At 48.8% G+C, this 24630-nt stretch overlaps 1 protein-coding gene and 2 long non-coding RNA genes across 3 annotated transcripts; all 3 read right to left on the bottom strand.

Moving 5' to 3' along the window:
• Nucleotides 1–6798: 6798 nt before the first annotated feature.
• Nucleotides 6799–8025, bottom strand: LOC137839733 (uncharacterized). Its single transcript, XR_011085876.1, has 3 exons — nt 7578–8025; nt 7375–7500; nt 6799–7006 (listed from the first exon to the last, which is right to left on the bottom strand). It is a non-coding gene; the product is annotated as an uncharacterized lncRNA (long non-coding RNA).
• Nucleotides 8026–8324: 299 nt separating this feature from the next.
• Nucleotides 8325–9589, bottom strand: LOC125987070 (janus kinase and microtubule-interacting protein 3-like). Its single transcript, XM_049751193.2, has 4 exons — nt 9292–9589; nt 9094–9155; nt 8823–8885; nt 8325–8736 (listed from the first exon to the last, which is right to left on the bottom strand). Exons 2-4 carry the CDS (start codon nt 9151–9153, stop codon nt 8611–8613), a joined length of 249 nt encoding a protein of 82 aa, XP_049607150.1. The 5' UTR covers nt 9154–9155; nt 9292–9589; the 3' UTR covers nt 8325–8610.
• Nucleotides 9590–14419: 4830 nt separating this feature from the next.
• On the bottom strand, nt 14420–16004 carry LOC137839739 (uncharacterized). The gene is made up of 2 exons (XR_011085887.1): nt 15698–16004; nt 14420–15561 (listed from the first exon to the last, which is right to left on the bottom strand). It is a non-coding gene; the product is annotated as an uncharacterized lncRNA (long non-coding RNA).
• Nucleotides 16005–24630: the final 8626 nt, after the last annotated feature.

Here is a 24630-nt window from a genome sequence, read left to right as displayed (position 1 = left end):
TAGAATAGATCCAAACTAGTAATCCAGAATAGTTTTGAAAAGGCCATTATAATAATAAACAAATCTGATTACCTTGAACATAATAACAAGCTAAGTGTTTAATATGTCCTATGAAGTCAAAATTGGGCACCATCATGTGGTGAAATTTGGAATTGCATCACATCCAATTTTGCCTGGGAACAAACAGATTAAATAAATCTTAGTTTTGAATAAGCCACTCCTTCTCAAACAAGTAAACTCTGCCACTGGAGGCAGTCAGTGTCTGTCTGTTGAGGTTTTCACCTTGTTCTTCTCCTGCTGAAGTTCTAACTGGACATCCATCAGTTTGGCTCTCAGCTCGTCATTGGCGGCCAGAAGGGCGCCCATTCACTCCGCCTTGGCCCGCCCTGCCGGAGCTCGTTTGGACATCTCTTACTCGAGTCTCGCCCGGTCGTCAGTCAGAGATCACAACATTTGTACCTGGAGAGCACAAACGCAGTGCTGTTTTCCACTGGCTTCGGACTCAACTTCAATCGGTACCGTAACTTACAACATCATAAACATAGATCTAGCTTGACTTATTCATTGAATAAATGCATTTAGTTCTTCAAAACTGCATCACGCAACATAGTGTGACCGAGACGGCCGTTATCCACCTGCGTGAATTTATTTGGTGAAATGAATGAGATGTTTATGACACCATCGTTCTGTCTCTATGTAGATGAAGGGAAATAATCGATTGCTGAAGGTCCAAAGGTGTTGTGATAAACAAATAAACATTTTAGTGATTAGTGACATATTTGTGATAAACATATTAGGCAGGATAATCACATATGTTAACTTGACTGCCCACACTGTATTTATTTATGGTTATTTGTTAAATCGAGTACTGTTAGACGTGAAATAGGAAGTGTTTCACATAAATGGACGACGAAAGGGGTACTCACCATTGTAGCTCCTGCTGGTCAATGATACGAGCCTCTTCTTGCAGTGGAAAACATACAGCCAACAAACACCATGGAACCTAAAGGAATGAAATTAAACATTAACATTTAGCCTCAACCAACATTCACAAACGTAAATATTTTTAAACACAATGAGTTGTACTTACCGTGTACGCTCTAGACGGTCCACTTCCAAGCAGAAAATAAAGATATTTCTGTTGATAATCGTCGTGTTTGTATCCGTTGTCTCGCTTAAGGCCATTGCGCCCACAGATTTGAATTCTGGCGAGAGTTCAGCCTATTGACATCATTTCCGCGGTGTAATACCCGCATATCTGAAACGGCAAAGTTAAGAGTAGAGTTAAAGTTTTTAATCAACGCAATAATTTACAACCGTTGACCAGTCGAAATAATCGTCGAAATTTGGCGTCTGTGGCTGGAAGCAGACGCCGAGTTCGACGTTCCTCCCAAACGCCACACTCCCTCGCTTTTCAGGGCTACACAAAAAAAAACAGATTTTTCAAAACAATGAGTTGTAATTACCTGTACGCTCTCAGTTGCAAGCTGAAAACAAAAATATCTGTCTTTTTAGTCGTCGTGTTACTAACCGCTGTGTCTTGTTTGCCAGCATTGCCGCTTTCCTACTTCCTGTTGCAAGTCACGCCCACGGATTATAATTTTGCCGTGAGTTCCGCCTATTGACGTCATGTCCGCGTCACATGACTGCGACATAATATTATCTAAAACTGTTTGTGCGGTATTGTGTTGTTTTGTGCGGTATTGTGTTATTCTGTGCGGCATGGTGTAGTTCAGTGCGGCATGGTGTTGTTCAGTGCGGCATGGTGTTGTTCAGTGCGGCATGGTGTTGTTAAGTGCGGCATGGTGTTGTTCAGTGCGGCATGGTGTAGTTCAGTGCGGCATGGTGTTGTTCAGTGCGGCATGGTGTTGTTCAGTGCGGCATGGTGCTGTTCAGTGTGGCATGGTGTTGTTCAGTGCAGCATGGTGTTGTTAAGTGCGGCATGGTGTAGTTCAGTGCGGCATGGTGTAGTTCAGTGCGGCATGGTGTTGTTCAGTGCGGCATGGTGTTGTTCAGTGCGGGATGGTGTTGTTCAGTGCGGTATCATGTTGTTCAGTGCGGTATCGTGTTGTTCAGTGCAGTATCGTTGTGTTGTCCGTATTGTGTTGTGTTGTTCGTATTGTGTTGTGTTGTTCGTATTGTGTTGTGTTGTTCGTATTGTGTTGTGTTGTTCATATTGTGTTGTTCGTATTGTGTTGAGTTGTTCGTATTGTGTTGTGTTGTTCGGATTGTGTTGCCTTTAACACTTAGCCTCTAACACTTAGCCTCTAACACTTAGCCTCTAGCACCTAGAAGGTAAATAAATAGGAAGGAAGTGTCACGTGCTGGTGCCTCCTGCGACGGGACCACGCCCCCCCCCCCCTGTCAGTGGAATCACCGTCACCTGCCACGGGTTCATGGACAGCGCTATATCAGCGCCGCAAGCGCAGAACCGAGTGCCAGTCTGTCCCTTGATGCTGCTTCACTCATCAGTCCCGGAGAAACTTGACTCGCTTGACTATTCGAAACCCCCGCAGAACCGTTTGTCCTCTCCAGCCCGATCGCCGCTCCAGCGCCGGCTGTTCCCATTATCCCCTTCCAATAAAGTCCGTCGTCACGCTGTACTGTCCGATCCTTAACAGTACAAACTGGCCAACGCTATGCAGTCAGCGAACGACGAGACGGCATTGAGCCGACTGGAGCGAGCCGAGACCGCCATCAGCAGCCTGTCCGCCGACATCCGGAACCTGATCGAGGTTGGTCAGCAACAACAGCTGCAGCAGCAGGAGATGGCCCAAGCCCTCCAGAGACTGTCGGTGGCTGCGTCCCCGGCTGTCACGGCACCCCAGCACCGCCCGTCTGCCGAGGCCAGGAGGCTCGTGGACGTCCCGGAGCCCCGCCTCGGCAACATCGAGAAGTTCAACGGCGATCCCAAGCACGTGAGGGCGTTTGTGACCAACTGTCACATAATGTTCAGCCTCCAGCCCGTCACGTTTGCGTCAGAATCAGCCAAGGTCGGGTTCGTTCTAACCCACCTCACGGGCGAGGCGCGGCTATGGGGTTTGGCAGAGTATGAAAGGATGGCCCCGGCATGCGATTCCTTCGACGCCTTCGCAGAGGAATTGCTCTGCCTGTTCGACCTGGGATCCGCCGCCGAAGACGCCGCCGAGGAACTGGCGACGCTGCGTCAAGGTAGCCGATCGGTCGCGGAGTACGCCCTTAAGTTCCAGACGTTGGCCGGCAGCAGCGGATGGAACGCGCCAGCGCTCGTTAGCACATTCCTAAACGGCCTCGCCGAGTATATGAAAGACGAACTGGTGTCTTACGATTGCCCGCGAACGCTGAAGGGCGCGATGGACTTGGCGGCCCGAGTAGACCTGCGGATCCGGACGCGGCGGCGCGATCGGGAGAGGAGGTCCCCGCGGAATCCGCGTGGCCACATTCCTCCGTCTGCTGGGGACCCGTCAACCACACCACCCGCCGAGCCCATGGATCTGGGAGGGGCTCGGGTTCCCTCGGAGGAGCACCGTCGACGCCTCTCGCTGGGCTTGTGTTTTTACTGTGGGGAGGGGGGCCATCGGGTGGCGGGGTGCCCGTTAAAAGGCCGGAGCTCACGCGGCGTCGGGGGATCCGCGTGAGCTCGACCAGCACCGGCTCTCCCAGTCCCAGCACGCTCACGCTACAGGCACGTGTCCAGCTTGCGGCGGGCGACCAGAACGTGGCGGCCTTGGTGGATTCCGGCGCGGAGGGGAACATCATGGACATTAGCCTGGCGCGTCAGTGGGGTGTCGGCTTCCTCCCGCTGAGCCCTTCCATTCCCGTGCGTGCCATTGATGGCCGTCTGATTGGCGAGGTGGCTTTCGTGACGGAACCGGTTAAGGTAATGCTCTCCGGCAACCATCCAGTTTTTTTCTTCTTTCCCTCCTAGGACAGCAGCTCATCCTGGGGCACCCTTGGTTGCGGCAGCACAACCCGGTGCTGGACTGGGAGGTGGGGGTGGTACGGCAGTGGAGCGAACGCTGCCATCGAGTGTGCCTGAAGGCGGCCACCAGCCCACTCGGCAGAGCCCCGCCCAGGTACAGTCCCGACATCTCCAATGTCCCAGCAGTTTATCACGAACTCAAGGAGGTTTTTAGTAAAGCCAGGGCCGCTTCTCTTCCTCCACACCGGTCCTACGATTGCGCCATCGACCTGTTGCCCGGCACCTTCCCTCCCAAGGGACGCGTCTACTCCCTGTCCGCTCTTGAGCGCCGGGCTATGGAGGAATACATCCGGGAGTCCCTGGCAGCCGGTATCATACGGCCGTCCTCTTCACCTGCGGGAGCGGGGTTTTTCTTCGTGAAGAAGAAGGAGGGCACGCTCCGCCCGTGTATCGACTACCGGGGAATAAACGAGATCACCGTAAAGAACCGATACCCTCTGCCTCTTCTTTCTTCCGCCTTTGAGAGCCTTCAGGGTGCCACCATCTTCACAAAGCTGGATCTTCGCAACGCCTACCACCTGATCCGCATCCGGGAGGGAGACGAGTGGAAGACGGCTTTCAACACCCCGAGCGGACACTACGAGTACTTGGTGGTTCCGTTTGGGCTCACCAACGCCCCAGCAGTTTTCCAGTCCCTGATAAAGGACGTGTTACGAGACATGCTGGACAAATTTGTGTTTGTTTATTTGGACGACATCCTCATCTTCTCCCGCTCGCTTCCTGAGCACATCAAGCATGTTCGGGCGGTGCTGCGACGCCTCCTAGAGAATTTGCTCTACGTGAAGGCAGAGAAGTGCGAGTTCCACGCCTCCTCTGTCAAATTCCTCGGCTACGTGGTGCGTGAGGGATCCATCGAAATGGACCCTGGGAAGGTGGAGGCGGTCACGTCATGGCCTGTTCCCGAGACACGCAAGCGGCTGCAACAATTCTTAGGTTTCGCGAACTTTTATCGACGTTTTATCCGTGGATACAGCACGGTGGCCGTGCCACTCACCGCCCTTACCAGCCCCGCCTCCCCATACAAATGGACAGAACGGGCGGAACAGGCATTTCAGGAGCTTAAGAGGAGGTTCACATCCGCTCCCATCCTCAGAGTTCCCGATCCCAACAGACAGTTCGTGGTCGAAGTGGACGCCTCGGACGTGGGTGTCGGGGCGGTGTTGTCTCAACGTAGCCGCCAAGACGATCGTCTCCATCCGTGCGCCTTCTTTTCTCGCCGTTTGTCAGCCTCAGAAAGGAAGTATGACATCGGTAATCGTGAGCTCCTCGCCGTCAAGTTGGCTTTGGAGGAGCGGCGACATTGGCTGGAGGGCGCCACCACTCCGTTCATTGTCTGGACCGACCACCGCAACTTGGAGTATCTGAGATCGGCCAAGAAACTGAACGCGAGACAAGCACGGTGGGCTCTGTTCTTTGACCGGTTTGAGTTCTCTCTTTCCTACAGACCGGGTTCCCGTAACGCGAAGGCGGACGCCCTGTCGCGTTTGTTTCCTGGTGGGGAGGAGGGACAGGGTCCGCCTCCCACTATCCTCCCGAGCTCGGTTCGGGTGGCGGCTCTCACATGGGAGATCGAACGCCAAGTGGAAGCCGCATCACGCGATCAACCCGGCCCCAGCAACTGCCCGGAGGGTCGCCTGTTCGTCCCTGAAGCCCTGCGATCGGCCGTGCTGCAATGGGCGCACGACTCACGCCTGGCCTGTCATCCCGGCGCTGCACGCACGAGGTACGTGGTGGCACAGCGTTTCTGGTGACCCACCTGGCAAGTGGACACCAGCGATTACGTCAGAGCCTGCTCAATCTGTAACCGCTACAAGACGTCTACTCGTCCTCCGGCCGGGCTGCTTCAACCCTTGCCGGTTCGCCAGCGTCCCTGGTCTCACCTGTCAATTGACTTTGTCACAGGCCTCCCCCCCTCAGAGGGAAACACGCTGGTCCTCACGGTGGTAGACCGTTTTAGCCTAAGCTCCCATCTGCGAAGCAGACGGCGTCCATCATGGTGCGGGAGGTGTTTCGTCACCACGGTCTTCCACAAGACATCGTGTCAGACCGAGGACCTCAATTTGCGTCCACCTTCTGGATGGAGTTCTGCCGACTCCTCGGCGCCACGGCCAGCCTCTCCTCGGGGTTTCACCCTCAGTCCAACGGTCAAGCGGAGCGCCTGAACCAGGAACTGGGCAGGGCTCTCCGATGCATGGCCGCCGGGGACCAGCGCGGGTGGGTTCAACAGCTTTCCTGGGTAGAGTATGCTCACAATTCCCTTCCCAGCTCGGCCACGGGACTTTCGCCTTTCCATTGCGTCTTCGGGTACCAGCCACCCTTATTCGCCCACCAGGAGCGTGGTGCGGCGTGCCCGTCGGCCCAGGCTTGTGTCCGCCGTTGTCATCGTGCCTGGGCGAGGGGCCGGGTCAGTCTTCTCCGCTCTGTTTCAGGCTACGCCCGCCAGCCGAACAAGCACCGGACACCGGCTCCGGAGTACAGAGTGGGGCAGCGTGTGTGGCTCTCGACGCGGGATTTGCCGCTGCGAGCGGGATCCCGCAAACTGGCGCCCCGCTTTGTTGGACCGTTCCCTATCCAGAAGGTGATTGGCCCGGCCGCAGTCTGTCTGCTCCTTCCAGACTCCATGAAGGTTCATCCCACGTTCCACGTGTCCCGTGTGCGGCCAATTTCCCCCCCACACACACACACCAATGTTGATATGAACATAAAAGGGCCGCATGAATCCAAGCAAAGAGCCGCATGCGGTTCAGGAATTGCGGCTTGGCCAAACCTGTACTATACAACTTTATTTGTATAAAATTTTCACAACAGCTGTCACACAAACAAAGCGGGAAAAAACGAAGACGTGCGTGTTCCGCCCACGCTGGATTTATTTGCACCTTTGAAAAGACACCGTATTGCCGCAGATGTGGCAAAGAGTACTTTTGGGCATCTGAGACGGAAGGATGTCCAAAGCATCACGTCACCTGCTCTGGTCGGCATGGTGGTGGGACGTTGAGGTCAACCGCTTTGGGGTTGGCTGAATCTTTGGTCGCAGGATGCCACACACTTGAAGACAGAAGCAGAAAAGCAGAGCTAAATGCAAAATGTACTCACCGGTGACTCCAATTTTTTCCCCCCTGAAGAAATGGATGGACGGGTGGCCCCGGCTGGCCGGTGGGACTCTAGTTATTCTGACCCTTTTTAGTGCGCGTTTGGGGCAACAACCGTTTTTTGTGGCGCTCTCTTCTGGTTCAAGAGTGCCCTGCATGTGAATCTGCCTTTCCTGCCTTCTGATTGGATGAGCGCCGGTGTGACGCGGTGCCTCTGTCACTGTGGCGGGGGGTATACGTCGGCATCGGAGCGTCTGCCAACGTCTGAGACCGGCTGGCAGTGTATCGGAAGTGTCGAGTGCGGTGCCGCTGGAGCTCACTCACCAGCTGGTGTTAGGGCCACAGAATGAAGGCCAAGGAGAAGAATAGAAAGAGAAACAGAAACTTCTCCTCCAATTGTTTGATTTGTCTCTTCTGAGCTTCGATGAATTCTTTCAGCTCTTTGTTCCTCTAGGACGGAGAAATGGAAAGTGGCCTTCAAAAGCCAGTAAGCGTGCAAGTAAGTCGGGCTGGCTTTGGGCCCTTACCTGTTGCGCGCTGTGCAGCAGATCCATTCTCTCTTGGAGGATGCAAGTGTCGCGCTCCCTCAACTCGCACATCAGGGCTCGCTTCCATTGGTCCACGGCGCTCCTAAGCTCTTCTCTCTGATCCGCCGTCAGCACGTCATTCACGCCAGCGTGGCTGGCTTTTTCGCCGTCCGTGGCGGGCCAGTCCCGCTGCGGTAGCGCCTCGTACAATATGGCCTCCAGCTCCAGGATCCTCTGGGCCGCAATCCTCGTCCATCAGTGGTCCGGCGGGAGATTTGAGGGCGGCTTACCTTATGAGCCTGGTCCATGGAACGCTTCCTGAAGTCCAACTCTTCATCCAGGTAGCCCTTCTGCTTACAGAACATATCCTAGCACAGCTCAAGGTCAGAATTGTTGGGGCACATTGCCGGAGTTCCCCTTGGCTGATGTCGCGTGTCTGTCTACCTTCTCACATTCAATGTCCAACATCTACTGTTGAAGTGCTGACTTGGTCACTTTGATGTATTCTAACCACTGAGGAAAGGCTGCTGTCACATAAGCAGAATGCGAGAGCGTGCGTGGACGTGCGCGTTACCTTCTCGGCTAGGGTGAGAAGGGTCCTTGCGTGAATCACGACCACCTGCTCCTCGTTGGTGAGGCACAGCGTCAACAAGCTTCTTTCAGCGCAAAGCCTTCCAAAAGTCACATTTGAGCCGCCGAGTCTCGTGGAGTGCAAACATAAGGAGTTCGACATACACTTACGGCGTTATCGCCCAGGATGTCCAGCTTCTTCATCAGATCACTGATGACGATGTCCGGGGGAAAGGCGCAAGGAGCAATGTAAGGTGTTCTGGGACCTCGGGTTAAGGTTAGGGTTGCGAGGGACGCCTTACGTACGCTCACGCCCTCAGCCTCACAGTAGATCTGCAAAGGGCTGAGGCCGTCTGGGAAACGGACTTGCAGAAACTTCAAGACGGGGGAGCGCCATTCCCTCTCCTGAAAGGCAGAGGCATGCATCCGTCCGTCCGTCCGTCCGTCTGTCACATCTCTGGCCTCAACACGCTTGTGCGAGTCTTCCCACCTCCAGCTCCAGGATGCGGAACTCAAGCAGTTCGTTTTGGTCTCGGATATCCTGGATGTGCTCTTTCAGACGCGCTTCTTCCGCCTCCATCCGCCTGACCTGAAAAGACAGTCAGACCTCATCTGTGGGGCTTCCCGACGGGTGTGACGGCAAGCGACTCCGCCCAGCGCCTTTCTTTCCGTCACCTTTTCGGCCAACTGCTGATTGCTCTGACGCAGCAGCTGCTTCTCCTCCACCCACTTGACATTCTAGAAGAGACAAATGCGTGGACAGCTTTGGAATGTTGTGTCATTTTCATCCACAAATTCTTTGGTTGACTGGAAAATGACATTTGCTTTTCTCCGCATTTTCCCAGCCACGTTCAGGGGGGGTTGGTCCAGTAATGCCAGACGAATGAGTGACTGAAGATTGTAGCTATTTTGTCTGAGAAAAAGGTGTGCTCATTGATGAGCTTACCTGTCCTTGTTGCTTCAGCGCTGACTCCAGATCTGCTACTCTGCTTTGATAGTGACCCATTTCTACCATCAGCTTTTCTCTGGTCTGAAAGGAGGAGGAGGGAGGCTCCTCCTCCTCCTTTCAGACCAGAGAACACCCGAGGCTGGGTGAGAACGGGGAGGCTGCGACCCGGCCGGGGGTTGCGGGAAGGGGCGCCACCTTGATCTCCTTCTCGGCGTCGTAGTCCCCTCCGCTGGTCTGGGCGAGAAGCGCGTAGGCTCGTTGCAGCGCTTGATATTCTTGCGTCAGCTGGCGGTAGCGAAGCTCCGCCTCCTCATGCACACACCAATGCAACACAGCACTAGTGTTAGGGTTTTCCAGGTTATCTTTATCGTAGGATTATGTTGGAATGCAACAGGTAATAAATACCTTACCTTGTCCTCCTTATCTCAAGGTCGTAAAACATCCCCTGACATGTTTAGACTAGAGGACAAGGGCTTTAGCCAGCCTACCCATACCCCCACTCTGTTTCTCTTAATAAATATCCACGTGCAGGAACGAGGGCAGATTTCATTCCTGAAGCGAGTGATCTCTCCACCTGCAGGTGTCTAAAAGAACTTGCCTTGTCTCCTGTGTGGTTCTTGCAAAATAAGTTGGAGTGAGCAAATCTCTAACATTTTGGTGCCGAAACCCGGGATCCTCATACCCACCATCTGACCGGTGAAGGAGGACGTGCTGCATTGTCGACAAGCCAGCGTCCATTAGGAGGACCTGGAAGAGAAAGTTCTGGGAAGAGAATTCTTCGCTGGGCCAGCATCTTAGGTCTGCCTTCGTCTGACAGAGGTGGATTGACGGGACCCGGCAGTGCAACGAACCAGGGGACAAGTAAGTTAAAGGCCTGAAGTTGTGTGATTGTGTTGTTGCTTGTGAAACGCGTAAAAAGGAAGAAGTGCACAGGAATAAGTTTTGTGGAAGGAGGGGGTGTTGTAGAGTCCCCCTCTGGATGAGGTGTCTCTTTTGGAGCAGTGGTTCTCAAACTGTTTTAAAATCTCAGTACCTCCGTGAATCATTATTTGACGACCACTGTTCTAGGGAGTACAACCTCGCGTTGGCAGGGCTGGGGACAGGGACTTTTGTCTTTGGTTTCCAGGGAAGGTGGGGGGTGTTGTAGAGTCCCCTCACTGGATGAAGCAGCTCCTTTTTTTTTTACAAAAAAAAAAGGAGGACTTCGCGTTGGCAGGGCTGGGGACAGGGACTGTTGTCTTTAGTTCCCAGGGAAGGTGGGGGGTGTTGTAGAGTCCCCTCACTGGATGAAGCAGCTCCTTTTTTTTAAAAGGAGGACTTCGCGTAGGCAGGGATAACTTGTGTGATTGAGTGTGTGACTGGTAGGATAAATTGACTAAGAAGCAGTTCTAGCGTTGATCCACGGCAATAAAACAGGCTAGTAATCTGTTGAAAGGTCAATTTAAACCTGTATTGAGGATCCTCAAAGAAAAAAAAATTGAAAAAAATTGTAAAACCTTAAACTACTGAAATTAAGATGGGAAAAAAGAACGGTAAATCTCTTGCTCTGCTCTTCTTTAAAACGAGAAGTTCATGGCAAGTAGATTTCTTAATTGTATGGAATACATGCTGAAGTGGTAGAAGTGCTAGAGTGTGGTTGAAATCTTCACAAAGAGATGAGAACGAATTCAAGAGACAAAAGCTAGAAAGATGAAAACTGATGCGGTCACAAGTGTTTGTCAGACCAGGAGACCCCTGTGAGCAGGTGCAAGGCCGCAGCTCAAGCCGCGGCTCAAGCAAGGGGCAAGAGGAGTTTCCGGTCCTATGCAAATCATGTATCAAAATTTAAAAGATCTGAAACCTCTCCCATATGACAGCAAAACATGTCATTGTCAGGTTATCAAAAATCGTTTTAGATTGTTAGAGCCCCTGTCCACACAAGAAGTATGACAATGCTGTTTGTAGGCCCAATTACAAATGAATAGGGATCAAATTGTGTTACACTGAAGTTAAAATATGCAAATCAAGTGGTAAAGAAATGCAACTTGCTTCTAGAAGATAAATAAATAAAAGTAGAATGTGCTGTCCTCGTGTGCATGGGAGGGACCAGCTCATGATCGACCACAGGAAATGGCCAGCCTGTGACGAATCATTGGTGCTGGGAACTACCTTTTGCATGCGAGAGCTGTGCATGTGTGTGCGTATATGTTAAAATGATGAACATTGGCTAAAGTTTTAGTATAAAAAAAAATTGCTAGACTGTGGTCTATCCAATTTGCACCGCAGAACAGAAATGATTTTGAAAGATAAAAATGAGAGGAAAAAGAGAGAAATCTGTTTGCAAGCAGAAACTAATCCACACTAGTGCATGTTAAGTGTCGAGCCCACATGAGAAATTCGAAGAAAAAAAATGACAGAACATGCTTTCAGGAATTGGAAGAAGCTAAATTGTGAATTTAAGATTTTGCAATGCTACATTTAATAGGAATAATTGATTGGTTGTGTTATAAGATTATACAAAATTCTAAATGCAAGCTAAATCTGAGAGATTGAGTTCTTCAAATTTAAAAACAAAGAAAAAATTCAGCTTAATTTGCCAATTGTTTGTTTTAGTTAAGTTTTTTTGAATTGGTGGATTGTTCTACCAGGAAACCTGAGTTGAAAATGATATATGAATGTTGTGTGGTGAGCTTGGATGAATTGGGACCAATGTGATAGAAAGACTCCTTTTTGGAGACTGCGTGTGAGATGCAAATGAACATTGATGAATGATAGCCTGAATGAAAAGAAATTACAGGTTGAATGGTTGAAGTCGTTGGCGACTACTATAGAAAATTAGTAGAGCGACTTCGATGAAAGAGTGATTTTGAGCAGGTTGAATGTTAGAAAGAAACACATAGCTTTTGGATTGATAATTAACTAGAAAAAAAACTGGAGAACCAGTAACACATGCAGAAGATGTGTGAACTGAGAAATTGAGAAGCGTTTTGGAAAGAAAGTCAAATTAAATGATGATGGAATCGTATGTAGTAAAGAACACATTCTCCCAAAAAGTTTGTCAAGGTGTGAGGCATGGGCGTTGCCAAGCCTCAAAAGGGGGGGAGTGAGTAGGACAGATAGTGGAAGATAGTAATAATACAACACTTTATGACAATGAATTTTCGAATACATTTGGTGTTATATTGTGGTAATTTTTTTGTTCTGGTGTAGATAGGTTAGCAACACGAGAGATTTAGAGGTTCAAAAGAAAGACAGTTAAAAGAAAACATTTTTGATTTGGACAATTGCAGGCTAACAGGAACATGAGAACGATAAGAACTACGAGGTGGGATCCAATTTCATTGGGGAGATTGAGAATTCACAGCACCATACTCTAAGTCACATTTTTGAGCAAGCATGACAATAACATGTGAGAGGTCAAGACATACAGATCAGGGCTTGATGTGGAAAGCAGACCTCGATGAGTTGATTTTCAATAATGATACTGAAGACAACATACTGTCCGATTAAATTGGAACTATAGATAAAATGTAGCTCAAAAATAGGATGAGTTGCAGGATTTACAATATAAAAACGAGACCGCTGTTATTAGGAGAATTTGAAGTTTGGTAAACAATGTTACCAGCAAATTGATGGCGCAGCTACATTTGGAGATAGTCTTACAAGTTTGATGTCCCAGCCTGTCATTCTCAGTGTCAGAGTCCCTGAAACCCAATCCAAGACTTCGCCTGCAGCCGTGAACAACCACAAAATGGTGCCTGGCTCTGAAGCACCTTTGACCTTTGGCGAAGGACAAGAAAAGACTGCTGTTGTGCTTGGAGAAGGACAAGTACACTCCGGAGGACAGACAACATCCTCGGGGACGAGAAAAGACAGTGAAAAGCGGAGGAACTCACAATGATGAAAATTGACTCATTTGAACAATGGACTCATTCAAGAGTGATGGATGGGGTCGCTCTGAAGCAACAGCCAAAGAACACCAACGTGAGAGGGTGAAGTGCGGCAAAAAGAAATGGACTTGGCGTGTCCGACAACCAAATCGCACTCCTTGGCGTTACCAAATTTGGTGGAGCTTGGTTCAAAGTGGAAGGGAGGTTCATTGTGCACTGAGTTTGACAGAACTGAGGAGATTTGATAAATAAATAAATAAAAATTTGAAAAATACGTAGGGCTACAGATTATAATCAGAGATTGAACGGATTTGGATAAAACAAATAGGCTAAAACGGTAGGAAACAAGAGCAAGATCTGATATTTTGGCTCATCAAGCCTAAAACGTAGAGGTCGAGTTATATAAATTTTAGAACAGGACATTTGGCAGTCAGGAGGAAGCTAGGTTGCTCAATGTACCTACTCAATACAATAGTAAGGTTTTTTTATACCACAGTGGAGGTTGGATGGTCAGAAAGTTAGGTACGTTCAATTTTTGACATTCACACAGTCATGCATAGGAGTCACAAGGTGACAGTTAACAAGACAATGACTGCAATAGGGGCCACCTACGACTGCACCGACATGAAAAAGTGAGAGAGCAGAGTATGGGATTATATGCTAAAACGTCTGCTATACATTTACCAATAGGAGATTCTATCAAGAGAAGCTACATGAGAGATGGATTAGAATCTCTTTGTCTGCGTGGGTGCGTGCGCGCGTGTGTGTGTGTGTGTGTGTGTGTGTGTGTGTGTGTGTGTGTGTGTGTGTGTGTGTGTGTGTGTGTGTGTGTGTGTGTGTGTTCACACCCTGTGTGGGTGCGAGCGTGTGAGGAGAAAGAAGGCATGGGTAAGACAATCTCTTTTAAACCAGGAGGCAATAAATGGGAACGCCCCTGTCATAAATAGTTTTTGGTTAAAGGGAATCATTAGGAAGTGTTCAAACTCTTCCCGCAAACATTCCTATTTGCCAGTTAAATGGGCACTACAATTGACTACGAGAGTTGCAAACAACAGATGAAGAGCAGTCCTTGGCAGATTATATGATCAGGACGCTCAAACTGTGTCAAAGACAAATTTACTGCCGCTTGATCTTTCCTCCTCACAGGTCGACAACCCCATCAATCCAGAAGACTGGGTCTACGTCGAGGTCATCAAAGGAAGGAACTGGGCCAGCCACGTCGGGAGGGACCATTCCAAGTCTTGCTGACTACACATGTTGCACCCAAGGTTGCAGGACCCACAAATGCATTAACGACGACTGCTCTCCAGGAGGAAACTGGATGGGAGCTTTGGACATCACCGCTGTGTGCCAGGATGAGAGAGCCGTTTTCAAGGTGTAAGGGCTCTACTACCAACATGGCTGCACCATCGGACGGGACCTACTTCATTCAGAAGTTCAGAGGCACTGCCTCACCTGCATCCTATGAGTGCACGTGCCTGTTCAGTACAGATCATGGTTTTGTGGTCACAGGAGTTGTCCGATGCTGCCTGCCAACTGGACACGAGTGTGTGTGCCGGTGTGTGTGACAGACCTCACCTACAGACTAGAACATCATCAGCTGACGAAAACACGGGCACATATACAACTTCTTAGACGTGACAGTTGTGATAATGATAATGAGACGTGGATTGCGTAGATGCTGTTCTGTTGAGCATGTATTATGGAAACTTGTTGATTTGACCATCGAAAATGCTTCACAAGTGATGGATACAATGATGTACTGTTTCTGTGTTTTTCTTTTTATTTTTTATTGATAGCATTCTGGTCGCCTGTGGCAACGGGGCCGTGTAAGAATTTTCCTGCTAATAACATCTGGCCAGCAGGTTTTTAGCTTACACAATAAGTTTGATCTGGGGTGTTGAGGTAATGCCTCAATTTCACTGGAAAGTGTTGCTATCATTGTTTGTTGTTTTTATTTTTACTATTCTTCTTTCTTCATTATACATATATATATATGTTTTCCTTTCTTACTTGTCTTTGTTGTTTGGGGTGACATAATCATATGATAAAACAGGAGGGAGATGTTAGGGTTTTCCAGGTTATCTTTATCGTAGGATTATGTTGGAATGCAACAGGTAATAAATACCTTACCTTGTCCTCCTTATCTCAAGGTCGTAAAACATCCCCTGACATGTTTAGACTAGAGGACAAGGGCTTTAGCCAGCCTACCCATACCCCCACTCTGTTTCTCTTAATAAATATCCACGTGCAGGAAGGAGGGCAGATTTCATTCCTGAAGCGAGTGATCTCTCCACCTGCAGGTGTCTAAAAGAACTTGCCTTGTCTCCTGTGTGGTTCTTGCAAAATAAGTTGGAGTGAGCAAATCTCTAACAACTAGTACCAGAATCAGTCAGACCGGCGACAAAGCACCCGCGACGCAAAGACGAGTCCGATTCCAGGCTGAAGAGGAATGTTTGGCGACAATACGCTGGCAGAAATGGCGGGCTACCTCTTCGGGTTCCGTGTCGGGGGTTCTGTCGGTGTGAAAAGACAAGGACGATCCGTCCGAGTCCACCAACACGTCTTCGTCGTAGCCGTAAAATGTTTCGATGACCTGCGGGCGCGGAAGCAAACATCTCTCTGAACAAACTGAAGCGACACCTCACGATGAATCGACAAGAGGAACGATAGCGAGGAAAAGGCCATTTCATCTTGCGCAACACCAAGCAGCCGCAAACAAACAGACTCACCTTGCAGGACCACACGCTTTGTTCCTCCTCAGAGATTCTCGACGTCGGTATCGTAGCAGCAAATCTCTCTCCTGTCGACACAAATAATCCGCCTTTGAGATTCTTTGGATGCAAAGGGAACGAACGGCTCCGGCGCAGAAACAAACGCGACTCACAATGACATTTCTGACATGAGCTCCTGTCCAGAGCCTGAAAAACACGTCACCGGCGATGATTGGAGGGACGCTCGTCTTTTCCAAAAGTGACAACTACAGGGTGTGTCAGGGTTTTCCAGACTATCTTTATCGTATGATTATGTTGCTTTGACTTTGACTGCAGCCTGTAATAAATAATATTATTTATCCCTTATTTATCCCTATCATAAGCGATAGCAACTTCCTACACAAAGTTGTAAAACACCCCTTGCTATGTTTTGACTAGAGGTCAAGGGCTTTCTCTATTCAATCCACGCTTACACCCACCCTGTTTCTCTTAATAAAAATGCTCGTGCAGGAGCCGAGAGTCAGACTTCATTCGTACAACGGATGGACTCTCCACCTGCAGGTGTCCAAAAGAACTTACTTGTCTCCCGTGTGGTTCTTCCAAAATAAGTTGGAGCGAGCGCAACTCTAACAGGGTGCATTTTGCCACTAGCTGCCTACGGACAATGACGTCGCGCTCGCGGCTAATGGTTGACGGGCTGAGCAGCCGGGCGAGTCCGTCGTTTTCAGCGCACAGCGAGTGGCAAAGGCGCTGACAAAACGGGAGCTTTGAGCTGCTGAAAACGGCAAAACAAGTCTAAAGCGTGTTCAAACGCGTGCGCACAATGCTCCTGCTTGAAAGGTCGGAATTTAAGGGGCCAATTTTTTGGATGGCGGCCGCCGGCCAAGCTTTGGACGGAAAAGGTTTCCTGGCGACAGCGAGCGAGCGCAGCGCTGCCGTACGTGCACCGAGTCGCCTGCCTGAAGACCTTGGACAAGTCGTCGATGATGTGCCGCTGCTCCACAACTTGAAGGAACTCCATTTCACCGTCCTGCTGGCCGCAACCGCGGTCCAGGTCATTGAGCGAACTAGGCCTTCTCTGTGGAACACAAATGCAGTGGACTCTGTTGGCACGCCGCCGTTGTCCACGTCGACTTACCAAGCTTGCCATCTCCTCGTTCTCCTGGGTGACAAAGCGCACTTTGTTTTCAAGGCGACACAGCACCAGCGAGAGTTTTTCATTCTTCCTGCTCAGGCGTTTGTTTTTGTACAGGAGTGGCAGAAACTGGCTTTTTGTTTCTCTCAGTCGCTTTAGCTGCAAGCATGAAGTGCGGGATGTGAAAGACGCACAACACGCGGGCCAGAATGTATCCATTCCTTTTGCATCGGTTTGAACGGAATCGTGGCATTGGCTCCCAATAAAAGACAGGCAACCGACTCGCCGCGCCGCTCAACTAATAAGCAAGCGCAATGGGTGCCTCGCTGGATGGCGCGCAAACCTTCAAGCGTGCCGTCAATAAATTACCAGTTCATGCGCTCTTCAGAAAGCAGGGCGTTTCGATCCTCCAGTTTCCTGATGACTGCGCTGAGCTCAGCGATTTTCAGATGAAACCGTCGCGTGTCCCGATCCTCCTGAGACTGAAAACGCCCCGCAACACACACACACAACCACTCGTTCAAAGTTCAAAACTGTTTTTGTGCTACCTTCCTCCAGCAACGAACTAAGTCATGCGTACTGCAAGTGTGTGATGAGGTGGCTTACGCTATGAAGAGGATTGCTAGTAGCGGCGTTGACCCCACTTCCAGGGTAGTTTAGGCCCGCCCTTTGGGAATCCCTCAGGGCAGCGATTTGCTGCTCGGCAGCCTGAGTCTGCAGCTGAAGGCGGTGGACATGGCCGGCCTCAGGGCTTTATCCAAAACACTAACCGCTCTGTCTTTCAGCTTGATCTCATCCATCTGGATGTACAAACGGGGAGCGCTCAGGCAGGCGGGCAAACTCATTTGCCAGAATTGTGACAAAAACAAAGAGAGCAGGGCGGCTCGGTGGCGCACTGGGTAGCACGTCCGCCTCACAGTTAGGAGGGTGCGGGTTCGATTCCACCTCCGGCCCTCCCTGTGCGGAGTTTGCATGTTCTCCCCGAGCCCGCGTGGGTTTTCTCCGGGCACTCCGGTTTCCTCCCACATCCCAAAAACATGCTTGGTAGGCCGATTGATCACTCCAAATTGTCCCTAGGTGTGAGTGCGAGTGCGAATGGTTGTTTGTCTCTGTGTGCCCTGCAATTGGCTGGCAACCGGTTCAGGGTGTCCCCCGCCTACTGTCCGATGACAGCTGGGATAGGCTCCAGCACGCCCGCGACCCCCGTGGGGACTAAGCGGTTCAGAAAATGGATGGATGGATGGACAAAGAGAGCAACCGGCCAATTTTTTTCTTGAATCGACTAGAACACCTTTGCTGTGACAAAAGCGAAGCGAGCAACCGGACATTTTCTTCTTGTGAAATAGAATAGAATGCCTTAGGTGTCATTGCACTGCAGGTATACGACGAAATTGGGAACATAGCCACACACCGCGCATCTGATCAGTCCTACCAGTCAGCGAATCTCCCTCTCGCAGTCTCTCTTGGTTTGGCTCAGCTCCTCCCGATGCTGGTGATGAGCCGATCGGAGCCCGTCCGCTCGGGACTGCCAGGCCTGCTGGGCCGCTGCCAGGGCTTCTTCCGCGCTCCTGGTGGAGGCGACACCGCTCGGTCTCCCAACACCGCCGCGTCTCCTCCACCTCCGCCAGCAAAGCGCCCCCGCTCCTCACCTGAGCAGACATTGCGCCACACCGGGCCGTTGAGACCGCAACGGAGCGCCGCGACGCTTACTGGGGACAAGCTACACAATACGGTAGCGGCCGCATCGGAGCCCGACGTGGCGTGCGGATAGTCAGACACGGATTGAGCGGATCACCTTGTCCATGGAGTCGTCCCTCAGGCTGAGGACCAAGGCATTCAGTCGCTGGATCTCTCCATCTTTGATTTTGATCACTCTCATCAGCTCCATTTCATACTGCCGCAGTAATGTCTCCCTGGTAACGGCTAACTCTTTCTGCTTCTCCTCATGGAGTTTGCTTTTGAGTTCCGTCATGGCGGCGGTGGCACGGTGGTGCTCCGCCCGCAGGTCCTGACTTCTCTCTCTCTCCAGACAGCTGACCTGACATGACTTAGACTTAGACAAACTTTATTGTCATCTTGTCTGCACATGGTGCATACAAAACGAAATTTTGTTGCATACGTCTTACAACAAAGTAGTGATATTGCAGTTGAATAGAAGTAACATATCCTATGAAAAAAATATATATACATATACTATATATATATATATATATATATATATATATATATATATATATATATATATATATATATATATATATATATATATATATATATATATATATATATATATATATATATATATATATATATATATATATATATATATATATATGTATATATATAATAAGTATAAAGTGCAGCAGTGATAATTATGCAATAGTGCAAGTAGGCAAAACAGTATTCAAGAGTGTGCAGAGGAATGCTAAACCATGTATTAAACTTCTATTCAAAGGGTTTATACAAGTTCAGTAAAGTTGGTAGTGCGAGATAGTGCAAGATAGAGGTCCGTAGTGTCATGAAGTACAGTTCTGTGAATGTGTGATGCAGAGTTCAGTTCAGAGCTCAACAGCTCTAGTGTTCAACAGTCTGATGACAGCAGGGAAAAAGCTGTTGCAGAACCTGGTGGACCTGGAGCGGATGCTGTGAAACCTCTTCCCAGAGGGCAGCAGGGAGAACAGTCCATGGTGGGGGTGTGATGGGTCATTGATGATGTTACGGTCACGGGTGGGGGCAGGTGGGCTCTCCTCATCCTCCACAGGAATTACAAGCGCTTCTGTGCCCTCTTGACCAGTGCCGTAGTGTTCATAGTCCAGGTGAGGTCTTCTGTGATGTGGACCCCCAGGAATTTGGTGCTGCTGACCACCTCCACAGCTGAGCTGTTGATGATCAGTGGAGCGTGGTGAGGCTGTTTTTTCCTGAAGTCGACGGTCTCCTTCATCTTCTCCACATTCAGGATCAGGCTGTTGTCTCTGCACCAGCCCACCAGCTGCTCCACCTCCTCTCTGTAGTCCAGGTTGTTGTTGTCTCTGATGAGCCCCACCACCGTTGTGTCGTCTGCGAACTTCACGATGTGATTGGTGGTGAACCTGGGGACGCAGTCCTGTGTCATCAGGGTGAACAGCAGGGGGCTCAGGACGCAGCCCTGAGGGGAGCCTGTGCTGAGGGTGATGACATCAGAGGTGTTCTGTCCGACCCGGACTGACTGAGGTCTGTTGGTGAGGAAGTCTAGCAGCCAGTTGCGAAGGGGGGTGTTGAAGCCCAGGTGTTCCAATTTTCCTACCAGATGCTGTGGGATGATGGTGTTAAACGCTGAGCTGAAGTCCAGGAACAGCATCCGCACATGGGTGTTCTTCTCCTCCAGGTGAGCCAGGCTCAGGTGAAGAACGGAGGAGATGGCGTCATGAGCGGAGCGGTTTTGCCGGTCGGCAAACTGGAACGGGTCAAATAATGGGGGGAGTCTGGAAACGATGTGACCTTTAAGCAGCCTTTCGAAGCACTTCATCATGACCGGAGTCAGTGCAACAGGTCGGTAATCATTAAATGAGGTGATTTGAGGTTTCTTCGGCACCGGAATGATGGCGGCAGTCTTAAAGCACGCTGGCACTGTGGCTTGGCCCAGCGAGGTGTTAAAAATGTCTGTGATGACCCCAGCCAGCTGACTTGCACATTCCCTGAACACATGCCCAGGAATGTTGTCGGGGCCAGGGGCCTTACGGGGGTTGACACTCCTCAGGGTCTTCAACACATCGGCGGAGTCAAGGCAGAGTACCTCCTCTTCCTGATGTGGGACAGTTTTAACAGTTGTAGTCTGTAATCGCCCGTATGCCTTGCCACATACTCCTGGTGTTGTTGGCGTCGTGGAAACGATCCTGAATTTTTCGACTGCGGTCTCGCTTCGCTACCCTGATGGCACGGTTCAAGTTGGCTCTCGCTGTCCTCAGTGTCTCCTTGTCGCCAGACTTGAAGGCAGAGTTCCGCGCTCGTAGCGTTTGACGTACCTCCTCAGTCATCCAGGGTCGTTGGTTGCCCCGGGTGATGATATTCTTAGTGGTGCTGACGTCCTCGGTGCATTTGTTGATGTAGGCTGACACAGTCATGGCGCTCGTAGTGTTTGACGTACCTCCTCAGTCATCCAGGGTCGTTGGTTGCCCCGGGTGATGATATTCTTAGTGGTGCTGACGTCCTCGCTGCATTTGTTGATGTAGGCTGACACAGTCATGGCACACGCATGTCAAATCTACATCGGGAAAACTGGGAGGGAGGGAGGGTGGAAGGGAGGCAGGCAGGCAGGGAGGCAGGCAGGGAGGCAGGCAGGGAGGGAGGCAGGCAGTGTCTGTCTGTTGAGGGTTTCACCTTGTTCTTCTCCTGCTGAAGTTCTAACTGGACGTCCATCAGTTTGGCTCTCAGCTCATCATTGGCGGCCTGAAGGGCGCCCGTTCACTCCGCCTTGGCCCGCCCTGCCGGAGCTTGTTTGGACATCTCTTACTCGAGTCTCGCCCGGTCATCAGTCAGAGATCACAACATTTGTACCTGGAGAGCACAAACGCAGCGCTGTTTTCCACTGGCTTCAGACTCAACTTCAATCGGTACCGTAACTTACAACATCATAAACATAGATCTAGCTTGACTTATTCATTGAATAAATGCATTTAGTTCTTCAAAACTGCATCACGCAACATAGCGTGACCGAGACGGCCGTTATCCACCTGCGTGAAGTTATTTGGTGAAATGAATGAGATGTTTAAGACACCATCGTTCTGTCTCTATGTAGATGAAGGGAAATAATCGATTGCTGAAGGTCCAAAGGTGTTGTGATAAACAAATAAACATTTTAGTGATTAGTGACATATTTGTGATAAACATATTAGGCAGGATAATCACATATGTTAACTTGACTGCCCACACTGTATTTATTTAGGGTTATTTGTTAAATCGAGTACTGTTAGACGTGAAATAGGAAGTGTTTCACATAAATGGACGACGAAAGGGGTACTCACCATTGTAGCTCCTGCTGGTCAATGATACGAGCCTCTTCTTGCAGTGGAAAACATACAGCCAACAAACACCATGGAACCTAAAGGAATGAATATTCACACGTACAACGCAACGCGGCTACACTTCTGCTAGGGTTAGCGCCTCAGCTACACGTTGCTATTAGCGTGAACGCTAGCTACATCAACAACTTTAGTCAAACTACACAAATGTAAATCTCCTTAAACACAATGAGTGTTACTTACCGTGTACGCTCTAGACGGTCCAGTTGCAAGCAGAAAATAAAGATATTTCTGTTGATAATCGTCGTTGCTCAGTGGCTCACGGCCATCGCGCCAACAGATTTGAATTTTCGCCAATTACGTCATATCCGCGGCACATGACTGCGACGTAATACCCGCTTATCTGAAACGGCAGTTAAAAGTAGAGTTACATCAAGTTTTCTTGGAACCTAAACGAATGAAAGAAAACTATCATTTGGCCACAACCAACATTCACAGATACAACACAATGTGACGTGCGGGGTTGAGGTTAAAGGTTGAGTGAAGGGCCCTCGTTTTAAACTACTTTTTTGAAAAGGAGTGGGAACAAGTAAGACATATTTAATTTATTTAATGGGAAGTAGTAAGACTTATTAAATTTATTTAATCTACTTTTCTTCCCAGGCAAAATTTGATGTGCTGCAATTCCAAATTTCCAAAGTGAATGAAGGAATGAAGTCCTTTAAATTATGATTTTGTATAAATACTAGGCATAAACACCAAATCTACGGCACAAAATGGGCAGACTTTACCTGTTTGAAAAGGACTGGTTGCAAGACATACTTTTTTTAGTTTATTTAATGGGAAGAAGACTTATTTAGTTTAATTGATCTATTTTTGTTCCCTGGCAAAATTCGATTTTCTGCAATTCCAAATTTCCAAAGTGAATGAAGGAAAGAAGTCGTTTAAATTATGATTTTGTATAAATACTAGGCATAGACACAAAATCTACGGCACAAAATGGGCAGACTTTACTTGTTTGAAGAGGACTGGTTACAAGACAGACTTTTCTGATTTATTTAATCGGAAGAAGACTTATTTAGTTTATTTAATCTATTTTTGTTCCCTGGCAAAATTGGATTTGCTGAAATTGTATTTTGCCAAATCTTGACTTGAGACCTGATAGGAAGTATTAAACGCTTAGTTAAATCGAAACAAGTTGGTAATAAGAGCGAGTAATGTTGGTTGGACCGATGAATGAAGGTTGAAAGCAATTTAAATTATGACTTTGTATAAATACTAGATATTAACAGAACATCTACTGCGCAAAATGGGCAGAGTTTACTTGTTTGAGAAGGAGTGGCTTATTCAAAACTAAGATTTATTTAATCTGTTTGTTCCCAGGCAAAATTGGATGTGATGCAATTCCAAATTTCACCACATGATGGTGCCCAATTTTGACTTCATAGGACATGTTAGGGTTTTCCAGGTTATCTTGATCCTATGATTATGTTGGAATGTAACCTGTAATAATTAAACTCGCCTGTCCTGTCTTAACAAAAGTAGTAGAACAAAGTGCTAAGATCTTTTGAACTGATTGACTAGCTGCAGAGGAAGCAATCAAAGTTGTTTTGTTCACACAACATCGTGAAGGACCCCCTGCTGTGCTTTGATCAGCCAGGGGCTTCGGCCATTTGTCTACTCTGACCCCCACTCTCAACCCCCACTCTGTTTCTCTCAATAAAAATGCTCCTGCACGAGGCCTGAGTCAGACCTCCATTTCGATCATCGCTGCACGCACAGCGACGAATGGACTCTCCACCTGCAGGTGTCCAAAAGGACTTACTTGTCTCCCGTGTGGTTCTTGCAAAATAAGTTGGAGTGAGCAAATCTCTAACAGGACATATTAAACACTTAGCTTATTATTATGTTCAAGGTAATCAGATTTGTTTATTATTCTAATGGCCTTTTCAAAACTATTCTGGATGACTACTTTGGATCTATTCTACATTACTTGGCAACAACATACTCTGTAACAGATTAGGCAGTATAATCACATATGTTAACTTGAGAGTGCCCACACTCAATCTACTTATCGTGATGTGTTAAATCAAATAAATAAATATGCATTTGTCAAGATATTTTATATTTTCGGTGTCGACCCCTTGCATTTTAATTCATGTCGGGGTAGCGGCTTTTGTTTGCTATTTGATTTTCCCATGGTTTATTTCTCTAAATTACGGAGTTGGCAATTCGAATGGCACCTACAGTGTCCTAAAGCCAATTTAATTCACAGGACAGTGGTAAAATATTCAGTGGTAAGTCTCCTTTCCTCTGCTTCCACACAAAGCCACTGTCTACAATCCTGTTTTATATAAAGGAGAGCTCAAATGAGATCACTCTCAGTCGAACCATACACACACACACACACACAATGCGCACTCTTATCATCTCACAGGCAAGCAGGGAGTCCGCCCTCCCGTGGATTTTAACAAACTCTTTAACCTTCCTATTGTGTAAGAAAAAACTTATTTTTGCCTTATTCTTAAAGTAGCTATAAAACCTATCTTTTCATGGATAAAGAAGCCAAACCAGCTAAACAAGAGTTAAGAAAAACACCACAGATGGCAGCAGAAAGCTAACACATTAGGAAGGCTAAGTTAGGAGGCCCCACGACACCTCAGCGGAATTTAACTGCTCAAAATTACCTGTATGTCTTTAGAAAACAGATGGGTCCGCTCTCCCATGGAATTTAACTGACTTATCAGTCAGGGGACTCCATCATCCCAGCGGAATTTACTGTCTCTAATTGCACTTGATAGGGTCTAGAATTGTCAAGG

The sequence above is a fragment of the Syngnathus scovelli genome, chromosome 19 (genome assembly GCF_024217435.2).
Source record: "Syngnathus scovelli strain Florida chromosome 19, RoL_Ssco_1.2, whole genome shotgun sequence".
Lineage (NCBI taxonomy): Eukaryota > Metazoa > Chordata > Actinopteri > Syngnathiformes > Syngnathidae > Syngnathus > Syngnathus scovelli.
The sequence above is the reverse complement of the archived record's forward strand: the minus strand, read 5'-3'. Positions and strand labels throughout refer to the sequence as shown.

Coding starts and splice junctions, on each gene's coding strand:
- LOC125987070 (XM_049751193.2), bottom strand. CDS start 9,153: ATGGGTCACTATCAAAGCAGAGTAGCAGATCTGGAGTCAGCGCTGAAG. Junction 8,886..9,093: donor CGCTGAAGCAACAAGGACAG/GTAAGCTCATCA, acceptor TGTCTCTTCTAG/AATGTCAAGTGGGTGGAGGA. Junction 8,737..8,822: donor ATCAGCAGTTGGCCGAAAAG/GTGACGGAAAGA, acceptor CTGTCTTTTCAG/GTCAGGCGGATGGAGGCGGA.